Raw genomic sequence first — 17,731 nt, forward strand, 5'->3', positions numbered from 1 at the left:
GCCACCCGCACGGGTGCGAGAGAGACAGGGCGACGAAGCAGAGAGAGACAGAGAGAGTACCCTGAGCTTACGCGCCATAAAACACGCTGCATCTCCTCGAAGAAAGCCGCCGCCGCCATAGGCAACCAATCTCACAGTGCAGCCAGCTGGTTGCCTACTCCCGTCCAGCAAGGCGCGCGGCGAGCCACCCTTACGCGCGGCGGCGGGAGAGGGAGGGGAGAGGGAAGGGGTGAGGGGGTGAGGTGAGCGTCTGTCTGCCTACCTCCGCCTCCCTACCCCTCCCCTCTCACCCTCCCCGCGCTGTGCGTTGGTTGAAATGTAAACAAACACCATGTTTGAAACGAAAAGGTTTGTGATGCTGCGCCCGTGTGATATTGACGTTGAACTTCTCACGTAACTTTATCACAATTTTGTGGCTTGCTTTATTCTTGCCCTTGCAAGTGGCTTCGCATGCACCTAGAGTTAGTTGTTTGCTAGTGCACTTCTAACTTAACCTCTCATGATCTGTACCCGATCTGTTGAACGTCCCCTTCGTTTTATTCCTCACCACAGTGTTCGTGTACTTTCTTTTTAGCTCTTGCTTTAGAGACGTTCGTGCTCTGCTGTTTCATGGATGTCACTGATACCAAAGACTTTTTGTGATGCTTATGTTTTACCAATCTTCTTCTTTTTGCAGGTATAGCCATGCTTGGCTGATGCTGATCCATCCCCTAGACGAAGGCCAAGTCCCGGCCAGGGGGCCATCACCCGGCCAACACCCGGCCAAGTCCGGCCAACACCCGGCCCAGGCCCGGCCCAGGCCCGGCCAACACCCGGCCAAGTCCGGCCAACACCCGGCCTGGGCCCGGTCAACTCCGGCCAAACCCGGCCTCGGACAACACCCCGCCATTGCTTGGCCAGCACGCGGCCATACTCATCAAACGGCAGAAAAGGGGTATTTTCGCTGTCTAAAGCGCTTCCGAGGCTCCCCATAACACTCCCGGCGCCTTTTTCGGTCCCGCGAGCGCCTGGGTAATAGTGGGTAGGCAGCCCCGCAGACACGCCTGTTGAGCGGGCTGGCCTCCGCTGTGCCCTGGCAGGCGGCCCGCCCTGGCAGGCGTTTGCTCGGCCCTGGCAAATTGCAACGTGGGTGACAAGGCGATCAGGCACGCCTTTTCAGTGGTCTGGCCGGGGATGGGCAGGCTATTTACTATTGAACCTTGGACCACAAGCTTCAGCAGTTCGTTCTCTTCACCTTCTTTTTTACTTTTTCCTCCCTTAATTGTGTGTTTTCAGGTGAGTACCGCAGCCCATCTGGATCAACCTCCGCTGTCGAGGAGGCAGCAGTCATCAGCCCTACAGCCCTGTCAAGTCAGATCGGAAAGTAATCGTCCCCCTTCAATCACTTAGGCAGTATTGGCCTTCCCTGGTTTGGTGTGGAATTTTGCAAAGCTCACCACGAAAAGATTGCAGCCTCTAAATGCAGATTTGTAGCATAGTGGAAAAAGGTTGGCTGAGAAATGAACAGAAGAGATGAAACAGTAAACAGTGCTTATTATTTATTGAGACATGCACATTTGAAGACAGTGATAAATAAATCAACTCAGTCCTTACTCATACTCATGCGTGTTGGCTGGTTTGGACATGTACATTTTGTTGCCAGCAGGTATTTTCACACACACACTTTTCAGTGCCCTTGCATTTAGAACTATGTTACAATTTGAACCTATGTATTGAAAGTTGTTTGGCACCACAACGTCGGGGACAAGGGTAGGAAAACGATAAGTTACTTGCACCTTTTCTAATACCACATACAACTCACAAGGACATTCACATTTGGTTTCACAAGTACACTCATGCAATTGTAACAAGCTAGGGCCCGCCCTTCCGTCGAACCGAGTTGCCAGCTCCGCTTCGCTGCGCCGGCAACTCGGTTCGACAGGGGGCCGGCCCAGCTTGGCCTGCCGGCGGCCTTTTCTCGGGCCTTCGGCCCTCGCATCAGGCCCAACTTGGCCAGTCGAAGGCCCGGGCCTTCGGCCCGCTCGCATCACACACCCCGTGAGCGGGTAAAGCACAGTTATCGATGTACCATCGTGACTTAGGCCCGCCCTTCTATTCAGAATATGCATTAGTCCTTACACTTTTTACTCCAACTGTCCTTAGAATATGCCCATTACATTTGTCTCTTCGCCCTCATTCCGAAAATACCCATATTTGCCATGCTTCTGCAACTCCTTGCAATAGAGGCACAGCAGGAGCGCAAAACGAGTCCGTCGCACTTTTCCCCATAACTCATGAAGCCGGGCTCCTGGACCCCCCTTCCGACCCCTCGTTGAAGAGGTCTTGCCAAGAACTATCCAAAACTTGAGTAAAAATTTTCAGTCGGTCGACCCTCTTTTTTCAAGATCCTGATGTGACTAATAGACGAAGTCGGGCTCCTGGACCCCCTTTCCGACCCCTCGTTGGAAAGGTCTTGCTGAGACCAATCGAAATCTGCAATAATTTTTTTTAGTCGGTCGACCCCCTTTTTTGAAGATCCTGATCTTGCCAACTCGGAAAAGCGGCCGATGGGGTCGGGACCAGGTCCATTCATCTTGTCTCGTCGCCCCGATTCCAAAAATACCCCTATGTGCCCTGCTAGCACCAATAATGGCGGAAATCCCCCTCCCGCTCATGTAAACCATGATGCACCTGCAGCAGCCCTTGTGCGACCCGGACGGGATTTGCACCACCGGATTATTTGTTTGGACGGTACTCCTGAAGTACCCTCCAAATCTGGTTACTCTAGCTCAACTCCTTCCTTGTACACAGACGCCAACAACAACAACAACAACAACAACAACAACACACAGACACAAAGGCAAATGCATAGGCCCTCCCCCTATTTTTTGAATAGAAGGGCGGGCCAAAAAGGTTTGTATGATGCCTACATCTTCTGCACCATTCTCACACTGATAAACTGCAGCACTAGAGTCTCTCTTCTTTGAAAGCTGACTTGAAGCAGAAGCGAATGTGTACTTCCCTTTCTTCAAGTAAGAAAACTGAGAGATTCGGGTGTACTTCAAGCCTCTTAACAAATCACTCATTTCCGTTGTTTGCAGTGGCACTGGAGTATCGATGACAATCATTCTTTCAACTTCTTGACTTCGGACAAATTTTTGTCTCTTTATAAGGTTTTTGCAGAAGTCTTTACATGGTGACTCTGGCAAAGTGTCTACCAGATCTGGAAGACCTAAACAAGTTTGCAATGAGGTTGCAATTTGCCGCTCTGCCCAACGCGTTCCATGAACAAGACACAGGATAAGCCCATTAATACTTTCTAAGGGAAAACACGAGTAACACCACAATGGTCCATTTGCTAAGACTACTGCCCATAGATGGAGCAACAGATGAAAATTAATTGTTAGGTATTTAACATCATAAAAATCAGCAAATTGAGCAACATATGCATGAAGTAGTTTTTTGGCAGTAGGTATTGACTTCTTGGTGGTGACGACATCTGCATTGAGAAGTTGTATAGCAGCAACAATGGTAGCATGATGCACTAAATAGCGCGAAGGCAGAAGGCCATGGAGAATTGCCAGTGAATAATCTTCAAACCAAGCTTTGCTTTCTTTTATCTTCCAGTATCCTAGATCTGACAGAGATCTTGGAGTTCTATCACAGTGACATGGAGGCTTGATGTTAAGTAGCAAATTATTTATAGTGTCAGCATGTTGGTGAATACTCCACTTTCCTTTGTCTTTCTTTTCAGAGCTGGTAAGAAGTTTTAGAACTTTCTTTCCTACACCATGATAAACCAAATGCATCGCATCCACGCAGGTTCCACTGACAAAGTCTGGAGTTAGCTTGGACAGAACCGAGGGGCCCTTCACTCCCATGACAGGGTTATCAGGTGTTGCGTCTTTGGCATGTTCCTTCATTCCTTGAAGAGTGCGTGCAACCATTTCTTCTTTTGCATACGGAAAGATTCTTACTCCAGGGCAATTATGTCTTGCCTCGCCCTTTTGAAGACAACACTGACAAGAATATTCACCGTTAAACTGCACAAGATTCATTGCGAGGCTTCTTGCTGGTGTATCGCCTGTTCCATCAAGGAGACATAGAGAAATATTTTTCTCCCCATGACCGTTGACAGCAAACTTGATGCCACTACTAAGTTTTGACAACTCCGGATAAGCAGCAGAGAATAGAAGATTACATGGGGGCTTTACAGGGCCAACCCAGATTGCAGTAACAAGAACATTTTTTGGTTTAAAACGCTCACTTAAGGGCAATTCATTGATTGAAATATATTGTGGCCATGCACTTACATTAGAACTCTTATACAAGGAAGCTCCATCAGTATACCATTTGCCAGAAAGTTGACCCTCTTTACCAAGACAACCAATAGATACCATGTTTGCATACTGTTGTCCACTGTACACATCCGATATATCTTCAGAGCTGGTGTCAGAGGAGAACCGAAGTTTAGAATAGAACCCTTTCCTTTGCATTAGTGTTTCCAGTTGTTGCACAATAGATAGTTTCACAAGAAAGCAAACTTTACCATCAGGACAAATATTACATTTTGTATTTGGTTGTAAGCTTTTGAAGCACTTTGAGCAATAGTATTCAAATGTTTTTGGACCCTGCATGTACAAAAAATAGTCCTTGAAAGCTTGGAGGGATGTCCTAAAAATATTGTTTTTAGGGAGATGAAAGGCAATCAGATCCAATATGGATTTTATACATACACCACTAAGTTTAAAGGTGAGAACTAGGGTTAAAATAGCTACAAAAGACTGGTGCAATGAAATTGGAGCACCCGGATAAAGAGGATGATTACACTGAGCACTTCCACCATCAGCACTTTCCCCGGTAGCACCACTGTCTTCCTCAAAAAGTTCACCATCATCTGCGGCTTCTGGACTGAATATGTTCAAAATATCAGACTGAATGAACGCAGGAAGATTTGGTTCCAATTGGATTTCAGGATGTTCAGGATTAAGTCCTGGTACTGGATGGCGCTGTGGCCCAGGATGTGACTGTGGTCCAGTATGTTGCTGAAGTCCAGGATGTTGCTGCACTCTGGGGCACGGTTCTAACTGTACGATTTCTTGAGTAACTGAGGCTTGCGGTATCAGAGGAAGAGGTGGGCTTTCAAATGCAGCAAAATTTTCATTATGTATTGGTTGATTAGCCCTAAAAGGGAAATAACAAGTTAGAACCAAATACTTCAAATACACATCAAAGATGAACCGATAAATAAGACTCGCTAACCTAAGCTGTTTTGTCTGACTGGGAGACATATTTGCCACAGTAGCTGGTTTATGATGTTCAGAATAATACTGTTGTGGTCCAGCATAAGGCAGTGGTTCAACAATTACTTCCCGACAAATTGATTCTTGTGATACATCTGACCTGTCCATTAACTTGGGCTGTCCAGATTGAGACTGAGTGGAAGATGGGCTTTGAAATGAAGTCGAACTTACATCAGTAGTTGGTTGATCGAGCCTGAAAGGGAATTGTGACTAAGTTAGAAATTGAGCCATAAAATATAAAACAATGGTGAAAATATTCTGGTGTAACTGTAGACTTGCTAACCTGAGCCGTTTTCTTAAATCTTTCTCAAGCGCTGGTTGGCAAGATGGTTCAAAACGTCCAAGGAGAGGTTGTGGTCCTGGATGTGGTGCAGGTCCAGGATGTACTTGCGGTACAGAAAGGGGTGGAGCCTGTATTGCTGGCTCAACCAGTGACTCTGGCTGTGCAGATGTAGATGCAACAGGCAACTGAGGGGAATGTGAGCTTTCAGATGCAGCTAAATTCAAATCAGGAGTTGGTTCATCAGTCCTTCAAAGAAAACAGCAAGTTAGGACCCGAACCAAAAAAAATGCACAACAAAGGTGAGGTGAAACGATAAATAACTAACCTCAGTCGTTTCCTCGGATTGGAAGACATTCTCTCAATTCTTTGTATCTACATAGCCTCAAAATACAGACAAAAGAATTTCACTAGCTGTCGTTCTAAAACTACGTTTCAACATCATGCTTTTCGCAATCATCGCCACATCGCACGTAGAATAGTAGTCCCGTGCTGGTTACAACCCGGTCGGCAAACATGTAAATGCAGAATGCAGGTATTTCTTCAGGTGTTTTCGCGCCATGAAAAAATAATTGACCCGATTTGTCATATTTTGTTCGTTCCACGGGATTTCACATATTTGCCTGTGCTTATTCAAACTGGCAACATTATCATTGCAGCATTCCCCGATCTACCTGAACTCACGTTCTGAAACATTGCACGTTAAAAACAAAGAATCAAACGGTGTGCTAGTTTTTTTTATAATTTTTAAAATAATAGTTTTGTTTATATAGTCAGATTAAATAAATGTTGTCCAACGTGAAACATAGTTTGGGTGCATACTGTTGGTAGTATTAACAGTTTCCGCGAGCCCACTCATTCAAATCAAAACCCTCCAAACGGTTTGTCCAGTGGCTCGTGTTTACATCAAGTTTCATTAATTCAAGAAAATATGGCCAAAAGGAAGGCTGCTACTGGAAGCAAGACGAAGACCAAGCCTCCGAAACAAGAACCCTATGCTCTTGTGTATTATACATTAGATAATACTGTTGGGACTGTTTTGCGCTCTAAGCTTGTGGGTGATTCCATAGAAGTGGGCACCATTGTTCAAGCTCCCTTGCCCATTGACTATCCAGAGCCTTCTGGGGATGAAATGCTTGAGGCAGTAGTAATAACGTTTGGTTGTTAGTATTTTTGACATAATAATTTCATTCCCATCTAGAAAGCGCTTCATCATTCTCTGGTTTTTTAGAGTGTGCACTGCTAATTTAGTTTTCATGTTACAGACAGCATTCATTATTTAGAAAGCACACCAGTAGATGAAAGTGGACAGTTAATCAAAGATGCTATCTATGCAGAAAATTCATTGGCTCTGAAGAAGACAAGTAAAGCAAAAGAAAGGCGCTTTCACAGTCAAGCCATAAATAACATCGATAAAGAAATTGACAAGTTGGAAGATTTGTCTTTGAAGGTACAGTTCTAACAAAGCGACGTTTATTTGTTTGGTTGTATGTTTTTTAATTTTCTGAAAAACTTGTTTACTTTTTATGGTTTTAGTTTAAAACTCATAATGAATCAAGCACCACAAATGGGGATGAGGGAAGGAAAACCCAGGATGAGCAAGAAGGAAATGATAACAACAGTGAAGTAATAACAACGGATGGTGCTGACCATCTGGATGCTACAGCCGGAAACATTATCCAGGTTAAAGATAATGCTCATAACTTCATGTTATAGCTCAGAGCAATGTCAGATTATTATACTTCTTTTTTGTTTTTGTAGACACAGTCTGTGAACTGCATCCCTGCGTCTTGCCCTCTAGCAAATATAATGAAAATTGGTAAGGTATTAGTAACATAAATAGCTCTGTGTACATGCACTAAAATTCATCCTAACTAATAGCCAATATCTTTTGTAGCATCTCATGAAAATTTAAACTTTTTGGAAGAGATTCTGATAGCCATCTGTCAACATAGGCAGGTAAGACACGAAGTAAACTGCACCTATGTTTACTTCCAAGGTCTTTGTCACATGTATTTTGCTCTTATATTCTAGAATTCCCAGGATCAAGAACAAGAAAATAAATTACCTCCAACCCAAGAAAATTCACCTCCAACCCAAGAAAACAATGAAATAGAATTACCACCAATTTCTCTTGGGGATCAATTCAAAGCCTTGCCATGCTATCAACTTACTTCTGATAAGGTTTTACTCTCAGGCACTTTTAACATTTTTAGTACTAAACACGTTGTTAATTACTTTTGTTGATCTGTTACAGATGCCCCTAGTAGAAAATAATGGTATATACATTGAAAGGATGATTTACGCCTCCATTCCACATGTTACACCACAGTTAATTCAGGACAAGGGCAAAAAAATGGCAGATGATGGTAGTCTATTTCCTCGAGGAATGATCAAATACTTATATGAACTGTTAGTTCCCGAAGTTATTCGAAAAGTGGCAGAACCAAGTGATATACCACAGGATATTAAATTTGTCATTAAAAGTATGTATCAAAATATTGCATACCTAACGAACTATAGAGGTAATCTAACTCTTTTTGTCTTCATTTCAGCATACATCAATTTAAGGCTCCCTCCGACAGTCAAACTGATTGATACCAAATTGAACGAGGCTCTCTACGATATCTGTCGGAAGGAAAAGAAGAAGCAAATCAAATCTTAGTAACATTTGTTTTTATTATTTATTTAGGACCAAATAGCACAATGTTACAAACAATTAAATTGTATTTAAGTTTATTGTTTTTGTTTCAAAAGTTTAAAAAAATGAATTTAGGATCTAATAGCACAATGTTACAAACAATTTAATTGTTTTTAAGTTTATTGTTTCTGTTTCAAAAGTTTTAAAAAAAATTCTGTTCTTATTAAATTTATGTGTACATAAGGAATACATATCTCAAAATTGTTCACTGAAATTATCTTTTCTTTTAAGTAAGGCCCTATGGATTTTATTAAAAATCTGCTCTTCTCCCTCCTCAGTTAAATTCATTTCAAACTTCCCATCCTACATTTTATTCTTTATCTCAAGCATTCAACATAGTACCAAGCATAAACCAGTGATCAACACTAATACTGCTCATTTCTCAGCCAACCTTTTTCCACTATGCTACAAATCTGCATTTAGAGGCTGCAATCTTTTCGTGGTGAGCTTTGCAAAATTCCACACCAAACCAGGGAAGGCCAATACTGCCTAAGAGATTGAAGGGGGACGATTACGTACTTTCCGATCTGACTTGACAGGGCTGTAGGGCTGATGACTGCTGCCTCCTCGACAGCGGAGGTTGATCCAGATGGGCTGCGGTACTCACCTGAAAACACACAATTAAGGGAGGAAAAAGTAAAAAAAAAGGTGAAGAGAACGAACTGCTGAAGCTTGTGGTCCAAGGTTCAATAGTAAATAGCCTGCCCATCCCCGGCCAGACCACTGAAAAGGCGTGCCTGATCGCCTTGTCACCCACGTTGCAATTTGCCAGGGCCGAGCAAACGCCTGCCAGGGCGGGCCGCCTGCCAGGGCACAGCGGAGGCCAGCCCGCTCAACAGGCGTGTCTGCGGGGCTGCCTACCCACTATTACCCAGGCGCTCGCGGGACCGAAAAAGGCGCCGGGAGTGTTATGGGGAGCCTCGGAAGCGCTTTAGACAGCGAAAATACCCCTTTTCTGCCGTTTGAAGAGTATGGCCGGACTGGGCCGCGTGCTGGCCAAGCAATGGCGGGGTGTTGTCCGAGGCCGGGTTTGGCCGGAGTTGACCGGGCCCAGGCCGGGTGTTGGCCGGGCCTGGGCCGGGCCTGGGCCGGGTGTTGGCCGGACTTGGCCGGGTGTTGGCCGGCTGATGGCCCCCTGGCCGGGACTTGGCCTTCCTCTAGGGTCCCCTTTCCCCATGATTGGACGTCCTCCTTTCGACAGCCAAACTTCATAAACTTGTGTGATCCCGCTTCAAATGGTGAAGACACCGCATCAATACAACTTTCCCGTCCCACTTTTGGTGAGTTTGTTTTTACTTTTCTTTCCCATTTTTCACATACTGAATTATTTTGTGTTACTAACGGTGTACTTGTCTTTGATAGATCATACTTGTTCGGGCCTGCAGACCTGCAGGCATAGGAGTCACAGGATCGAGTGGTGTTCCAAGACGGTTGGCAGAAAATGAAAAGGTCTTTGAAGAAATATGACGAGTGATTGAAATGGACGATGAAAGTCAATCAGATAGTTACCATACCGGAGCTGTCATAGTTCCTCTGTTGTCAATCCATGTCGGCCGATCTGGCTGAGATTTTGCAGGCTTATTGGGTATGTTCTTGGCTCGGCACACGCGAAATTTCACTATCCTAACTCACGTGGTTCAGTTTTTATGGCCGAAAAACACCTGAAAAACGGCGAAAAATCGAGTTTTCTGCTGGCAGATCACTACTGTCTTGAAGGTAGGGGGGTCTGGGGGGCGGAGCCCCCCAGCCTCGTCAAATTAAAAAGTTACAAGGGTCAAGATCGTGTTATCTTTAGATGAAGCAACTCTATCTAAAATGAAGGGGGTCTGGGGGGCGGAGCCCCCCAGTATGCAACAAGTAAGAAGTAACCGACGATTGACAAGCCATTGCCTGCCGAAGGCAGGCTAGCGCCGCAGGCCAAGGTAGGTACGCCAGGCGCGGATTGGAGGAACAGGCAGCGAGACATCGCGAAGCCTGTTACGACAAGACGCGGTCTGGCGTAAACCTACCTTGTTGGCTGAGCGATAGCGAAGCCTGTTACTCCAGTGGGGTTGAAAAGTTTTTCATGTCTGTCTGTCTGTCTGTCTGTCTGTCTGTCTGTGTGTCTGTGTGCACTACTCCTCCTGAACGGCTTAGCCGATCTCGGAGAGATTTTGCACACTTCTTGGGTATGTCCTTGGCTCGGCACACGCGAAATGTCACCATCCTAGCTCGACTGGTTCAGTTTTTATAGCCGAAAAACACCTAAAAAACGGCGAAAAATAGAGCTTTCTGCAGAAAGATCACTTCCGGCTTGGAGAAAGGGGGGTCTGGGGGGCGGAGCCCCCCAGCCTCGACAAGTTAAAAAGTGACAAGGGTCAAGATCGTGTTATCTATAGATAAAACAACTCTTTTTTGGCTGAGCGATAGCGAAGCCTGTTACTCCAGTGCGGTTGAAAAGTTTTGTCTGTCTGTCTGTGTGTCTGTCTGTCTGTCTGTCTGTGTGTGTACACTACTCCTCCTGAACGGTTCGGCCGATCTGGCTGAGATTTTGCAGGCTTATCAGGTATGTTTTTGGCTCGCCACAAGCGAAATTTCACTGTCGTAGCTCAACTGGTTCAGTTTTTATAGCCGAAAAACACTTAAAAAACGGCGAAAAATCGAGTTTTCTGCAGGCAGATCACTTCTGTCGTGAAGAAAGGGGGGTCGACAAGTTAATAAGTTACGAGGGTCAAGATCGTGTTCTCTGTAGATGAAGCAACTCTATCTATATTTGAGGGGGGTCTGGGGGGCGGAGCCCCCCAGCATGCAACAAGTAACCGCCGACGGACAAGCCAATGCCTGCCGAAGGCAGGCCAGCGCCGCAGGCCAAGGTAGGTACGCCAGGCGTGGATTGGAGGAACAGGCAGCGAGACATCGCGAAGCCTGTTACGACAAGACGCGGTCTGGCGTAAACCTACCTTGTTGGCTGAGCGATAGCGAAGCCTGTTACTCCAGTGGGGTTGAAAAACTTTTTCTGTCTGTCTGTCTGTCTGTCTGTGTACACTACTCCTGAACGGCTCGGCCGATCTGGCTGAGATTTTGCAGGCTTATTAGGTATGTTCTTGGCTCGGCACACGCGAAATTTCACTTCTCTAGCTCAACTGGTTCAGTTTTTATAGCCGAAAAACACCTAAAAAATGGCGAAAAATTGAGTTTCCTGCTGGTAGATCTCTCCTGTCTTGATGAAAGGAGGGTCTGGGGGGCGGAGCCCCCAACCTGACAAGTTGAAAAGTTACAAGGGTCAAGGTAGTGTAATTTGTAGATGAAGCAACTCTATAAAGAGTGAAGGGGGTCTGGGGGTTGAGCCCTCCAGCATGCAACAAATCAGAAGTCACTGATGATGGGCAAACATTGCCTGCCGAAGGCAGGCTAGCGCCGCAGGCCAAGGTAGGTATGCCAGGCGCGGATTGGAGGAACAGGCCGCGAAACATCGCGAAGCCTGTTACGACAAGACGCGGTCTGGCGTAAACCTACCTTGTTCTATTGGGTGATATTTGCTTGCCCTTGTTTGTAAACACTCGCTCCTCCTTATATTGTTTTTATATTGTCTAGGAAAAATTAAAACAGAAATTTGTTGTCTATTTGATTTGTTGTGCATTGTATTTTTGCTCTCCTGAGCCATCACAAACCAGACTTCTTATAAGTCAGCAAACTAGTGAGTTACATGATGGAAATAAGTTGAAGTCAGACAAAAGTATTTTTATTTTAAGGCAAAATTTATTGTAAGATATTTTAACAAAAGTCTTGGGCTTATGATACTTTACATCAGTTAGTAGGCACTCTGCTTTTAATTAATTGGTCTTTGAAATTAGTAACAAGGTAGGTTTACGCCAGACCACGTCTTGTCGTAACAGGCTTCGCGAGGTCTCGCTGCCTGTTTCTCCAATCCGCGCCTGGCGTACCTACCTTGGCCTGCGGCGCTTGCCTGCCTTCGGCAGGCAATGGCTTCTCCATCATCGATTTTCCTAACTTGTTGCATGCTGGGGGGCTTCGCCCCCCAGACCCCCCTTCATTCTAGGTTGAGTTGCTTCACCTGCAGATAACGCGATCTTGACCCTTGTAGCTTTTTCACTTGTCCTGGCTGAGGGGCTCCGCCCCCCAGACCCCCCTTTCTTCAAGCGACAGAGGCGACTTGCCTACAGAAAACTCGATTTTTCACCGTTTTTTAAGTGTTTTTTGGCTTTAAAAGCCAAACCAGTTGAGCTAGGATGGTGAAATTTCGCGTGTGCCGAGCCAAGGACATACCTAATAAGCCTGCAAAATCTCAGCCAGATCGGCCGAGCCGTTCAGGAGGAGTAGTGTACACACACAGACAGACAGACAGACAGACAGACAGAAAAATTTTTTCAACCCCACTGGAGTAACAGGCTTCGCTATCGCTCAGCCAATTAGTTCAAATTTTGTTTGAAGACCAAATTTATTGTAAGATATTTTAACTCAAGTCTTTGACTTATGATACTTTACATCACTTAGCAGGTACTCTGCTTTTTGGCTGAGCGATAGCGAAGCCCGTTACTCCAGTGGTGTTGAAAAGTTTTGTCTGTCTGTCTGTTTGTCTGTCTGTCTGTCTGCGTGTGTGTGTGCACTACTCCTCCTGAACGGCTCGGCCGATCTGGCTGAGATTTTGCAGGGTCATTAGGTATGTCCTTGGCTCGCCACACACCAAAATTCAGCTCTCTATCTCAATCCATTCGATCATATTAGCATGAAAACCCTTAAAAAACGGCAGAAAAAAGACAACTTTTTAGGTACTTTAAACTTTATGTCAAGTTCCATATCGTTTCATATGTTTTTGAGGCTGCTGATGACGAAAATAGAACCCGTTCGGACCCCCGACCGAAAGTTGAATCCCTTTGGTGTAGATTTTGATGACCAAATGCTATTTTTGAGGGGATCACGCCCATTTCTACGGTCTGCCTAGGAAAGCCCGTGTAAAAACGAATTGTTCCGAAATCTTGCCGCCAGCCGTCCGAAAGAGCCCCCGCCACCTCGGGCTGTCCCCAGAAGCGTCCGAATGCCTTCGGGTGATTCCGTAGTTAGTCCGCGAAGGAACCGCTGTTCGGACGGGCCAGACCGATATGTGCCCGGGACTCGCCGGAAAGTCCGGGTCGGTCCGCCGGGAGTCCGGGGCAGCGGACTTACCCGGAATACGTCCGAGGAGGGTCTCCCCTCCGGACTGTTTTCGGAACTCTGCACCGTTTCCCCCTCGCTTTGGGACTTAGACAAATATGCCTCTAGCGGAGCTACAGTTGAGGTGTGTCGAAGTGATTCCACAATACATTGAACATGTTCAATCTCAAACATTCGCCTTTCGTAAGGAAATTTAGAACAATAAATTTATTGGAAATACAGCAACTTTTTGTCGTAACTGAGTATGTGCCGAAACATACCACAAAACGTGGTTCAAATTGCAAGAATGCATACAGTCAATTAATTTGAATGATTTCGAACAACCGGTGTCAGCGTGCATCTATACCCATCTACCCAGGGTACTATTTTACTAGGGGAGCAATACCTTGCCCTAGGGGAGGGTAATAATTCCCTAGGGGTTTCATACCCACTCAGGGTGGGGGGTAGTGTTTCCCTAGGGTAACTTTACCCCCTCATGGGGGGTAATAATCCACTAGTGGAATACCACCCTGTCTCCAGCGAAGGGTAAAGATTTCCTAGGAAAATTTTACCTAGCTCTGGGGGATAATTATGCACTAGGAAATTTTAACCCCCAATCCAGAGGGAGGGTACACGGACCCTAGGGTAGAACTACCTTACTCTTGGGGGGTAATTATTTACTAGCGAATTTGTACTCCCTCACCAGATGGGGGTAAAGGTTTCCTAGGATAAAGATACCCGCTTTACCGAGGTAAGGTTCCACTAGGGAATTTTTACCCCCGGTAATTTTACCCTAGGAAACTTTTTACCCCCGGCAATTTTTCACCAGGATGAATCTACTCTACAGAAAACTGAGTTTCGGTACAAGTTGATTACAGACTGATGAAGGATAGCCCATTTAGGAGGGCTTGGTGCTAAATAAAATAAGATAAATTAAATTTATTGATTGGTGATTTATTTTCACATCAAGCATGAACAGTAACATGCTTTAACATGTTTTGAACTTGGAAAAACAATTATGGCACATTTCTTTGGCCTTCAAAGTTATTCTACTATAATCACGGTAAAGTAAACAGTCAAAGAACTTAGATTAAGTTTAGAACAAGAACAAGTTTAGACCGAGTAAATCACAAGATGGCAGCGAACTTTGGCCGATTCATTAAATGGCACAGGCTGTGACAGCATGTCATCATACAGCAAACATGATCCAGTGCTGAATGTATAGGCCTTAAAATGGCCTAAGGCTCCCTGCCGCGCAGCCCGACCGCCTTCAAACCCAATAACTCCCCTCAAGTAATAAACATCCCCATGAACGTTTATCACTCTTGGAATTTCTTTGAGGACAACTTCGCATTCAGCAATTTTTTCAGCATTAGAGGCAACTATTTCCACAGCAAGATGTCCTGTCATCAGCTGTCTCTGCCGTTGAACTAGTCCTGCAAGCACAAGAGGCTTGTCCTGGATCACTGCCACTACACAAAGTCATGTGTCTAAAAAGTCGATGCATGCTTGCAAGTTCACTCCACGTGGAGCCAACCTAGCATGCTTAATCTGCGTTGTACCATGCTTACAAAGTACACGCAAGTTGGCGCATACCAGCAAGTACACTGTTGCTTTGCTCTACACGCAAATAGAGGGAACTTCAACAACAGTGAACTGGCAGGTATGCGCCTCTTGGCGTATATAAACCAAATGTGCATGTGCAATTGTACACTCCCGACAAAAATTAGCGGAACGCTTTTTGTCATCGTAATATTTTCTAAGTCTTTCGAGCTAGGAAGCTGAAATTTTGTACACGGGTGCCCCTACTATTTCCCTCGAGGCCTGCGAAGTGCGTAGCCCGTGCGCCACCCCTAACGGACGGCACCCACCCCTAAGTGCGCGAGGGTGAAAAAAACGATGAAAACGTGCCGTAAAAACCAACTTTACCTTATCGCAGAGGCCAAAGTTTTCGTGTACGAGGTCAAATGAGTCTCCTCTTTCCAACGATGCAAGCGGAATGCAATTTGAACCGACCCACCCCCGGCTGCACTCACCCCCACCCCCTCGAGGGGGTGGATTTCGAGCATGTTTGAATTTCGCGCAAAACAGCGTCGGGGCGTCCCCCGTACCAAGCAATCATGTTTTTTCGACGTTCCAACCACCCCCGGGTGAATCATCCCCCGGAAAGTCCAACCCCCTTTCGAACACCGGCCGTCCGGGGCCTTTCGGTTTGAGCAAAATGCAACAAAACTCCCGGGGGCATTCCTCCAGTGTCCAAGAAGACGTCTCAGCGAAGAAACGCGCTTCCGGACGACTGCAACCCCTGCGGTCGGGGTGTTCACCCCCTTGCACCCCTGCACGCCCCTGGAGGGGTTGGAAGCCCTCCGACGAGCGGGCTGGTCGAACAAGACATGGGGGAAGCGATCCTGAAGTTTTCAAGACGATCCCACCAACCGTTCGTCTTCCAGAGCGAAAAAAGCGTCATTTCCAGTAAAAACCACCCCTCACTTCACTCCCTTCCAGCGACCCACTGAGTGGGGGTAGCAGTCCCAACCAACGTCACAACACTCGGCCCAGACCTCATTTCAAAGGCCTCAAAGTTTCAGACTGATACGACAAAGCATGGGACCGTGGGAGCCACGCAACGATGTGCCTGCACTCGGCGGCAACGGACGCGCTGGCCCGTCGGGTCCATGCGCCGTGCAGGTAGGCAAGCCAACTCACCTGGCGCCAGGTTGATTAAAAGCCATTTGGAAGCCTGATTTTGGCTCGCTCGTCACCACGCTTCAGCACTGTGGGCAGGGCATGTCTCCCAACATGCCACAGTGGCTAACCAGCCAAAATCAGGCTTCCAAATGGCTTTTAATCAACCTTGCGCCAGGTGAGTTGGCTTGCCTACCTGCACGGCGCATGGACCCGACGGGCCAGCGCGTCCGTTGCCGCCGAGTGCAGGCACATCGTTGCGTGGCTCCCACGGTCCCATGCTTTGTCGTATCAGTCTGAAACTTTGAGGCCTTTGAAATGAGGTCTGGGCCGAGTGTTGTGACGTTGGTTGGGACTGCTACCCCCACTCAGTGGGTCGCTGGAAGGGAGTGAAGTGAGGGGTGGTTTTTACTGGAAATGACGCTTTTTTCGCTCTGGAAGACGAACGGTTGGTGGGATCGTCTTGAAAACTTCAGGATCGCTTCCCCCATGTCTTGTTCGACCAGCCCGCTCGTCGGAGGGCTTCCAACCCCTCCAGGGGCGTGCAGGGGTGCAAGGGGGTGAACACCCCGACCGCAGGGGTTGCAGTCGTCCGGCAGCGCGTTTCTTCGCTGAGACGTCTTCTTGGACACTGGAGGAATGCCCCCGGGAGTTTTGTTGCATTTTGCTCAAACCGAAAGGCCCCGGACGGCCGGTGTTCGAAAGGGGGTTGGACTTTCCGGGGGATGATTCACCCGGGGGTGGTTGGAACGTCGAAAAAACATGATTGCTTGGTACGGGGGACGCCCCGACGCTGTTTTGCGCGAAATTCAAACATGCTCGAAATCCACCCCCTCGAGGGGGTGGGGGTGAGTGCAGCCGGGGGTGGGTTGGTTCAAATTGCATTCCGCTTGCATCGTTGGAAAGAGGAGACTCATTTGACCTCGTACACGAAAACTTTGGCCTCTGCGATACGGTAAAGTTGGTTTTTACGGCACGTTTTCATCGTTTTTTTCACCCTCGGCACTTAGGGGGGGTGCGTCCGTTAGGGGAGGCGCACGGGCTACGCACTTCGCAGGCCTCGAGGGAAGTAGTAGGGGCACCCGTGTACAAAATTTCAGCTTCCTAGCTCGAAAGACTTAGAAAATATTACGATGACAAAAAGCGTTCCGCTAATTTTTGTCGGGAGTGTATATGTGTTACTTGCACGATCTTAAGCATAAGTAGTATTTGCAAAAAAAATGCCTACAAATGCATAAATTTATGCAAATCTGAGCACAATATTATGCAAAACGTTACACTGGTTTAAAATCACGCATTATCACGTGCAAAAATATATACATAAATACTGAGCGGGTACTTGGCAAGCATGCTCTAGCGTGGCGTGTACTTGCAGACATGCGTCAACCTGAAGCATGCTATGAACACACATGAGTTTAAAGAGTATATTCACTCAAAAGATATAACTAAAGATTTTAAGTGAAAAAAGAGCGCTGGTCCTAGACCGTCGGCGACCTCGGCGTTGGACTCCCCGTGTCCTGGGGACCTCAAGGACACCATCGGGGACCTCCAGGTCGCAAATCCGTGGACCTCGGCGTCAAGGCCTTTATTTCCAGACATTATCTGGAAAAACTTATTTCCAGATATTATCTGGAAATGCCGATTTTTTTCCAG

The 17,731-nt window shown here is 46.6% G+C and overlaps 2 protein-coding genes across 2 annotated transcripts; one reads left to right on the plus strand and one right to left on the minus strand.

The window, feature by feature from the left end:
- Positions 1 to 1,589: 1,589 nt before the first annotated feature.
- On the minus strand, positions 1,590 to 6,648 carry LOC117643340. The gene is made up of 5 exons (XM_034382185.1): positions 5,891 to 6,648; positions 5,566 to 5,811; positions 5,242 to 5,475; positions 2,889 to 5,163; positions 1,590 to 1,847 (listed from the first exon to the last, which is right to left on the minus strand). The coding sequence occupies exons 1-5, from the start codon at positions 5,917 to 5,919 to the stop codon at positions 1,590 to 1,592; spliced, it is 3,042 nt and encodes a 1,013-aa protein (XP_034238076.1). The 5' UTR covers positions 5,920 to 6,648.
- A 60-nt stretch (positions 6,649 to 6,708) lies between these two features.
- LOC117643341 lies at positions 6,709 to 8,227 on the plus strand. The gene is made up of 5 exons (XM_034382186.1): positions 6,709 to 7,245; positions 7,324 to 7,381; positions 7,460 to 7,521; positions 7,597 to 7,746; positions 7,820 to 8,227. The coding sequence occupies exons 2-5, from the start codon at positions 7,372 to 7,374 to the stop codon at positions 8,225 to 8,227; spliced, it is 630 nt and encodes a 209-aa protein (XP_034238077.1). The 5' UTR covers positions 6,709 to 7,245; positions 7,324 to 7,371.
- The last annotated feature ends 9,504 nt before the right edge of the window (positions 8,228 to 17,731 follow it).

The sequence above is a fragment of the Thrips palmi genome, unplaced genomic scaffold (genome assembly GCF_012932325.1).
Source record: "Thrips palmi isolate BJ-2018 unplaced genomic scaffold, TpBJ-2018v1 HiC_scaffold_17, whole genome shotgun sequence".
In the NCBI taxonomy this organism is placed as follows: domain Eukaryota; kingdom Metazoa; phylum Arthropoda; class Insecta; order Thysanoptera; family Thripidae; genus Thrips; species Thrips palmi.

Bases quoted from the DNA above. Each gene is read 5' to 3' on its own strand.
- LOC117643341 (XM_034382186.1), top strand. The intron at 7,522-7,596 runs GTAAGACACGAA...CTTATATTCTAG, and splicing joins CCATCTGTCAACATAGGCAG to AATTCCCAGGATCAAGAACA. The intron at 7,747-7,819 runs GTTTTACTCTCA...GATCTGTTACAG, and splicing joins ATCAACTTACTTCTGATAAG to ATGCCCCTAGTAGAAAATAA.
- LOC117643340 (XM_034382185.1), bottom strand. From the start codon at position 5,919: ATGTCTTCCAATCCGAGGAAACGACTGAG. The intron at 5,812-5,890 runs GTTAGTTATTTA...TTTTCTTTGAAG, and splicing joins AATCCGAGGAAACGACTGAG to GACTGATGAACCAACTCCTG. The intron at 5,476-5,565 runs GTTAGCAAGTCT...ATTCCCTTTCAG, and splicing joins GATTTAAGAAAACGGCTCAG to GCTCGATCAACCAACTACTG.